The 8559-nt window shown below is 37.6% G+C and overlaps 1 protein-coding gene across 1 annotated transcript; it reads right to left on the bottom strand.

The window, feature by feature from the left end:
- Window positions 1–1343: 1343 nt before the first annotated feature.
- Window positions 1344–4153, bottom strand: MELLADRAFT_101708 (uncharacterized protein; the record flags this gene model as incomplete). Its single annotated transcript, XM_007404230.1, has 13 exons — window positions 1344–1376; window positions 1520–1558; window positions 1659–1935; window positions 2036–2154; window positions 2283–2366; window positions 2451–2501; window positions 2575–2644; window positions 2730–3041; window positions 3324–3433; window positions 3533–3616; window positions 3711–3906; window positions 3976–4028; window positions 4091–4153. The coding sequence occupies 13 exons, from the start codon at window positions 4151–4153 to the stop codon at window positions 1344–1346; spliced, it is 1491 nt and encodes a 496-aa protein (XP_007404292.1).
- Between the last annotated feature and the right edge of the window lie 4406 nt (window positions 4154–8559).

The raw sequence follows: 8559 nt of genomic DNA, 5'->3' as shown, positions 1-8559 counted from the left end.
GAGAAAAGAGGGAAAACAGTAAGTTTCCAAGCAAAGTCAAGAAAAGAAAAAAACAGATATATCAATGAATCTACTCAACATTGCAAACAACACAAGGTGATTCGACCCCAGTGGTCTGCAGCAAATTTTGTGTTGTATTCCCTTTGGTGAAAATTCATGGCTAGAGCTACGCCTGCACAACAAACCGTCAGCAACAGTACCAGGGCTAACGGGATTGTATTGTCTTCCATCATAATTACTGCAGACGGTATGTACATGCATCAGCAAGCATTCCAATATTTCTTGTTGCTCTGTTTTGAAAAAGAAAAAGTGAAACTTGGTGAAACCTAAGCTTTTACTTGATAAAACTTTGAAATTGGCTGTAATTCAAGTAAATACAGCCAATTGTCAGGTTTTAACTGGTTAAAACTTAGGTTTTGAGCTCATGAACTTTTTCTTGCCAAACATGTAAGCAACAAGAAATATTGGAATGGCTGTACTTACTTTGAATACCCTTAATAATCAGAAATGTCAAAACAAGAATAAAAATACAAAAATGAAGATTAAAGATACAATGAGAAGGGTTAAAGATACACATTGTATAGACAATAAATGCAAGAAAAAGGACAAAAACATGATAACAGCAATGAAAACATGAGATCATTGACATAAACATGCTAAATTTGATAACAAGCAAATGGTTAGGCAGGGTTAGGGGCCGTTAGGAGTTTGGGCTTATTGGTTTGGGCTTAGGCTTAGGGCTTGAGGAAATATTCAGAATGTGGAGGAATGTGGCAAAGGATGTTTGTATTGTATTTTTGAATGAAAATACATTTTGATATACAGCATTGATTTCTGGAGTCTCCCTCTCTTGCCAGGTTTAAAGATCCTCCACTGTTCCCGGGTTTTGAATTGTATAAAGCAATCACTTTTAGGGCGCGGCGCAAACAAGCGCACCAGGCGCACCTTTGTGTAAAGCCCAGATTTGTAATAGGCGCCCACCTTTGTGAGCATTGGCTTGAGAGATCATTCAATTCAAATCATGAAAGATCATCAATTCATGATCTTTGTGACCATATGTACCATAACCAATTGAGAAAAGTGATTACTTGGTGGAATTCATTGACCTGATTTTATTTCAGCCCTTTCATTTGGTTTAAAGTTTTTAACCCAACTCTTCAATTTTGAGAGATCATTTATACATCTTTGATAAGAGAGTGCCGATTTTTTAAAAATGATTGCATAAATCTAATCATCAGTAAAAGCATGACAATATTTACATACTGGATTTGGATCAGGTTTGTATCAGTAGGATCTGATGCAATCCTCATACGAAAAGTCTTTTAAATTTGAAGATTTGTGATTCATAATTTCTCACTAAGGTTTACATGTACAGCCTGTAGGTAGGAAAATACGAAAGACAGATAAAAAACACAAAAGAAATAGGCAACCAGGTTAGTTTTCTTTGCTCAAAATCAGAATATATAGACTTAATTCAGCATGCTGATCAAAAGGTGATTATCAGAATGATTTGACAAACTTTTACGGATGTATAATTTTTCAAGGCGTATTCTCCCATCTGTTTGTTTCGAAGCAAAGGAATTAAGTGATGAATTAGCAAATGTTAAATCATAAAGAAATTTCAAGAACTTTGAGAAAAAAAAACATCATTCTCATACCTCACGACCTATTCCACTTTGTTTAAAACCACCAAATGGAACTTGAGCATGAACTTTACTATAACAATTGATCCAAATCGTTCCAGCTTTTAATTGATTTGAAGTGTTTAAAGCTCGATTGATATCTTTTGTAAAGACTGATGCTGCAAGTCCATAAATCGAATCATTTGCTAATCTTATTAAATCTTCTTCTTCTTTGAATTTACTGATCGTTACTACTGGTCCAAAGATTTCTTCTTTTACTATTTTCATGTCTGGTTTCACATCAATGAAAATTCTGGTAGAAGAAAAGGTGAATGGTAAGCTAAGATGGTTAATGCAAATAAAATCTTCTTAGGGTATCATATTATTAATTCAAGGTTAGCTGGATTACTTACGTGGGTTGAATGAAATACCCTTGATCGCCGTATCTCTTTCCACCTATCAATACTTTTGCTCCATCTTCTTCTCCTGATTTGATATAATTCATAATTCGATTGAATTGTTGTTGAGAAATCTAAAGAAATATTAACAGTAGGCTTAGTAAGATACACGTGAATGAGGTTTTATTGAAAGACGAAAAGTTTTTGATAGGCTTAAGCTCGAAGGAGAAGATTGCACCAAGAAGAAATGAGATGAGCTTACTTGAGGACCATGAAACGTATCTTGGTTGAAAGGTGAACCGATCTTCAAATTCTTGGTATACTTTTCTAGTTCTTTGACAAATTCCTGAAGAACCGGAGTGGGGTCAATGACGAATTAATCAAAAAATAGAAGATCAAGAACCAGAAAAGTGTAGAATTTGAATCTTACATCATAAATTGACTCTTGGACGTAAACTCTTGAACCGGCTGCACATGTTTGCTGGATTATAAAAAAGAGTCAATATACGCATAATGCAGAGTTCAGCACCACTCTAAAAATGAAAATGACTGACGCCTTGGTTGAAAAATACACCAAAGGCAGCCCATTTGACAGCTTGCTCCAAATCAGCATCTTGAAAGATTCTATATCAAATATGAAGATAAGTTTTCTTTGAACCCCAAGAAAATTTATATTTGATTGAAGAAATTCGGCAACTCTATGACTTACATGTTAGGAGACTTTCCACCCAATTCAAGAGTAACATCTTTCAAGTTAGATTCAGCAGCAGCCTTCATGATCAATTTTCCAACAGCTGTACTTCCAGTGAACGCGATTTTTCCTACTTTCATATGAGATGCAAGAGCTTTACCTGCAGTTGGACCACTTCCAAATATAATATTGATTACCCCGGGTGGGAATATTTTGGAGATCAGTTCAGCCATGAAGAGAGCTGAGAGTGGGGTAAGTTCAGATGGTTTGATGACTATTGTGTTTCCAGTTGCAAGAGCTGGACCGATTTTCCATACAAACATAAGTAAGCTGGATGAGAAGAAGGAAATATTTAGTAAGATCTTTTGAACTTCTTTTGACAGATCAACTTTTCATGTCAAAAACGTACGGAAAATTCCTAGGGTTTTTGAAGATGAGTTTTGTAGATGAATGGGAAAGTAATGCATGTCAGTTCCAAATTCAACGTAAAATGTGTTTTGTAAACACGAAGGGATGGAGAGGATGACAGTGATCCTGGTATTAGAACACGATCTGCAGCATTGAGACATGAGGTAGATCAGATGAAGTCATAACTGAAGAAATTTGACAAACCAAGGGATAAGTTGACCGACTACACCAATAGGCTCGTGACGGGTATATGCCATTTTGGAATCATTTACCTCAATCACTTGACCGTGGTTTTTATCTGCCCAGCCACCATACTGCATTTATCACATCAAATTTGACAACCTTTAGTCAGTGAAGTCAAAATTATCAAAATATGAACGGATCATAAAGGGAAAAGAACCAAGAAGGCGTACATATCTTAAACAGTTTGCAGCTTCAGGTACGTCAAAGTTCCTTGAGAATGAGTAAGCTTTCCCACTGTCAAGTGACTCAATGGCCTATGAAAATTGAACGAAATCATAAGCATTAGAGACCGGAATGTTTACATCTTATGTTGTTGACTTGTTTTGTGAAATGAGGAGAAATGCATACTGCAAGTGTATCTGCATTGGCTTCCATTGCTTGTGCTAATTCAATCATCAACCGACCACGCTGATGACCAGGCGTCCTGAAACCCCAACTTTCATTGTATGCCTTTGTAGCAGCTTCAACAGCTTTATCTACGTCAGCCTCACCAGCTGATGCCACACGTCCCAAAACATCCTCCGTAGCTGGGTCGATAATTTCCCTGCGAGGTTCAATGTTGTATCGGAATCACATTATACATGAAGATTGAATATAGAATAGGCGGACTGACAATGTAATCAAATCTTCTGCATCCACAAATTCATTATTGATAAATAAACCAGTCTGCCGAGATCAAAAAGAGCATCAGGTGATCATATCATATTATGATAAGCATAATGACTGACCGGTAGCGTGACAGGATCAAGATTGGCATCAGATGGAAAGTTGAGCGTAAGTGAAGGAGGCATGATTGAAAAACAAGCTAAGAAAATGGGATAGAGAGGAACTTCTAAACGAAAATTTCTAGGTACGGGTATGAAGGATTCATACCAATTCTTAGTCAAACATCACATTTAAACATCGACCAAGTCAAGTATTCTTGAGAACACCTGAGCTGCTTAAGGTTCCGACTCCGAATCAAGAAGAACGATATCATTCAATACAATTCTGGACATTCGGTTTTGCATCGAAATTGAAACTTTCATCATCAGTTTTAGGCAACGTTGCTGTGTTATGCCCTTGAACTTCCATGATGATGATGGATCAAAATGGAATCTAAGATCGTTTCTGATTTGCTTTACTTTCGAAATTATACAAACTCTTGATTTGAAAAGTTTGAAAAATTATCGTGAACTTGTTTGATCGAATTGGAAACAAATCAAAAAGTCTCTTTAAACTCTTCAAACGATTTGTATACATCATCATGACTTGATTTCGTCTGGTTAGCTTATGATTTGATGACCTTTTGGTTAAAACTTAGCACCACCCGATGGGTGAGACTCAGCTCCCTCCGGTTGCGACCCGCAAAGTCATCGGGTGAGCCGAATTATGTATTGTTGAGATTCTCTTATTGGCCGATTGAAGCCGATCGATCAACTCAAGTCAGTCACCGTGCCGCCGGTGAATGAAGGAAGGATTGGTCTGTATCTCAATTGGATCGGAACCCGGGAGATGTTTCGACCGGCATCCAGACTTGTTCAGACCAGCGGATTGAATTTGTGAACGGCTCGAGCCGAATAACCCCAGAACTTCTTTTAATCATTCATATCACAAAAGGAAAGATAGTCAACTGATATCGACCTAAAACAATTTGATAGTTATGAGTATCTTCCCTAGTTTGAAGATTCGAAAGTCAAAAATTATATAGCCATCGGACAAATAAGCTGAAGTCCAATCATTGTTGGCATTTCTTGACCTTTTGAGGACTAGAAAGGACTAAACTCGCCAAGGAACGGGGGAATGAAGACCAAAAGAAGGTTTCTTCGATGCAGTAGCTCCAGCCCCCTGTTACAGTACGAGCAATCTGTAACTTGCAGCACGAAAGTCAAAGTAGCGAAAATCACCAGCGGCGACTCATACAGCTGGTTCTCAGACAGCAGTGTGGCCACTCCCACAGAGCTGTCTGAAACACCTTTTCTCGACCATTGGCGGCCACTCGCGGCCATTCCGCTTTTGGCCCATGTAAAGTCCAATCCCTCCCTCGAACCATAACCTATACACGTACATACGCGTGTGCCGTCAGGTGCCGTCACAAAGACCTACACTCAGTTTTCCTCTTATCCTTGATCGTCCGATTTCCACGTATCAACTATGCACGCACTAACACGAATGTCCATACCACGAAACGAGATCGAATTCGAGTCGATCGATCACAAGCAATCTCAAAGTTTATGTGAAAACTCAAGAACTTGGTTCAAGATTAGACTCAACTAACCTTCAAGATATGTAGTACTCAATTTCGAAGTCGATCTCCTTTCGGTTATGCTGGATCAGAAACAAGCCCTTGGATATTTGGTTTGTTTTTCACAAACAATCTTGCCAAATAAGTAGTTAATCCTTTCTAATACTGTACACCATCTGTGAAGAATTAAGTTTTGATAGCCCAGGCCACATTTATCTCAAGATTATCTTGGGTCTCGAAAGTTATGAAAAATCTCATCATTGGTACTCAAAACAAGGAGTTGTGTGGTGCTGGCACATAACACTTCGTGTCACACTTCTGGGTCAAAATAACAAGATTTACCATAACTTTCTCAGTTTATGGTCAAAATGCTTGGAAAGTGGATCATTTTTTCCGCCTTGGATAGGACTTTATGAATTTACTATCATATCATGCTCACCAGACATGCAGTGATTTCCATAGCCACATTTATCTTCACTATTCAGCATTATTTTGCCCTTATGGCTTGCAAGGACAGAATTGCCAATAACTTTTTCAATTGTAATCAAAGAGCCATGAAAAGTGGCTCATTTTTTCCGCAGCTTCTAGCACTACATGAATAAGCTGATACATCACACCCAACATATATGTAGTCATTCCCATACACTACGCCAAATTGAAAATTTACCGCTGAGTTTAGAAAATTGAGCAGACATAGACAATTGTGGAAAAGCTGGGAGGGGTCAGAAAAATATGAACAAATATTGGTTGGGCCCTTTGGTGCATTCCAATCATCTGGCATATTTTTTCATATTTTTACAACCACAATGCAAATAATGTCAGAAACCCAGATTTGGTCCAAAACTGGCAGGTAGAGAGACAGTGACCTTGCAACACCAACAAAATCATCAATTTTGCTCCAACACTTGTAGTGTCTTGACATTCTGAATGCCACATTCTGGCTCTACAGTTTTTGTGCACAAAAAAGTTGTGTGTCTCCAAGAATGGGTGAGATATATCAAGAGACGTACACAGCAGGAACCATATATAAGCATAGAAGTCATTACTACAATGGCTTCAGCACGTTAATAAACCTTGTAGAGCCATCATGCGACTTCCATAAATTGCAAGTGTTCAGATGATTGAACAAAAATACTCATATTTTTGTGCTTGAAGGTTTTTGCCCAAATATTGCTAGTTTTGGACCAAATTTGAGTTTCTGACATAATATCCCCTGTGAGCATTTTGGTTTGGGGAGACTTCAAACATCATGGCAAAAATATGCAAATATATGCAAAATGAGGGGACAGCACCCATGAATTGAATCATTATTTTTTCAAATTTTTCCGACCTCCCTTGTATTGGTGATATTTTTCTACAGTTTCAATTTTATAAACTCAGCGGTAAATTAGTGATCTGGCGTAGTGATAGCTGCATGTATATCCCCCGTCCGTATTATTTTGCATCATGATCAGCAAGGACACAATTGTTGATAACATTTTCAATTGTCATTCAAATACCTATAAAAAGGATTCATCTTGTTTGCTAATACTGAGGCTTCATGAATCTACATTTACATCTGACTCACCACATGTGTAAAAATCCCCATAGCCGCATTTATCTTCTCCGTCCCGTACTATTTTGCATTACAAGTTTCAAGGACACAATTTGCCATACCTTTTTCATTTGGAATCCAAATGCCTTAAAAAGTGCTTGTTTTCATCCGCTTGTGCTAGGGCTTCAATAAATTATCATCAAGTCACACCAATCACATATTTGACAATCTACATAGCTGCATTCATCTTTCCTGTCCAGCACAGTAACTTACAAGGACATGAGGAGTGATAACTTTTTTGTTTATGGTCTGAATCACTCAAATAAAAGCTCAAATGGTCCACTGGGGTTAGAGCTTTCTGATGATACCATAAAAATGCACCCCTGTCATGTGTATTCATGTATATAACCACATATGTCTTTACTGCTCACACAAATACTCTTGCCACCAATGGTTGTTTTCACTGAGACACCTGGTTACTCATGTCTCAAATTATTCTGGTGTCTCAAATTGATCAGCTCAACATTTTTCAACCATTGATGTTGTTGAGACAGAACCTATGAAAGACCTAGTAGTTGCAGGTTATACCAGAGTCCTAGAAATGCAATCATGCATCAAATTCAAGTCTCATCTCACCTCATCCGTTGCTTAGAAAAGAAAAGAAAGCATTTTTTCAAGTATCCTTATCTTTTGTCATGTGATCCTCAACTTAATACAACACAATAGATACGAGACAGGAAAAAAACATTTCAATCTTTGAAGATCTATCACTTGGTAAAGATGCTTACAGGCCTTTTGCAAACACAAATTAAAAAGGGACACAAGACAATAAAATACCCAATAATTTACCTTGAGATCAATCTTACATCCAAATGCCTTTACAATTAGTACTAAAATACATTGATAACTTGAATGAAATAAACACAGCATCTGCTTTCTTGTCTTGCCCACAATCATACTGACTACAACTAAGACAAATGTTGAGAAACTATAGGGTGGATGTGTTTGAGATCAATATTGAGGTTCATTCAGGATGATTTCATATCATATGCAGTAACCACTACAGGAATACTATCTTTTGTATTAATTGAAGTTTAAGCTGAAAGATATGATTTGGAATTATTTTGTTTTTGTTGATCGGATCACCTAACGAGCAAACATTGAGGTATCCGGTAAGTGATCAGCAATTTGTATCAGTGTCTACAAATGCAAAGAAAAGACGTAAGACTTCCTGATCAAGTGAGTCACACTCTTCAAAGTCACTAGTGAGCACTTGAACTTCGCCAAGAGGTCACCTTGAGCATCAATTCTTTGTTCCATTGAATACCGGCAAGTTAGAGTTTTGATCAATCAGATTTGGCCACTTTGGAAGGTGATCCTTGGAAGGTGATGCGATTGCGAGGATTGTAAAGATCACGATTGTGAAGATCTCAAATGAA

Source organism: Melampsora larici-populina (assembly GCF_000204055.1).
Source record: "Melampsora larici-populina 98AG31 unplaced genomic scaffold MELLAscaffold_2, whole genome shotgun sequence".
Classification (NCBI taxonomy): domain Eukaryota; kingdom Fungi; phylum Basidiomycota; class Pucciniomycetes; order Pucciniales; family Melampsoraceae; genus Melampsora; species Melampsora laricis-populina.
This window is presented reverse-complemented; position numbering and strand designations above follow the sequence as displayed.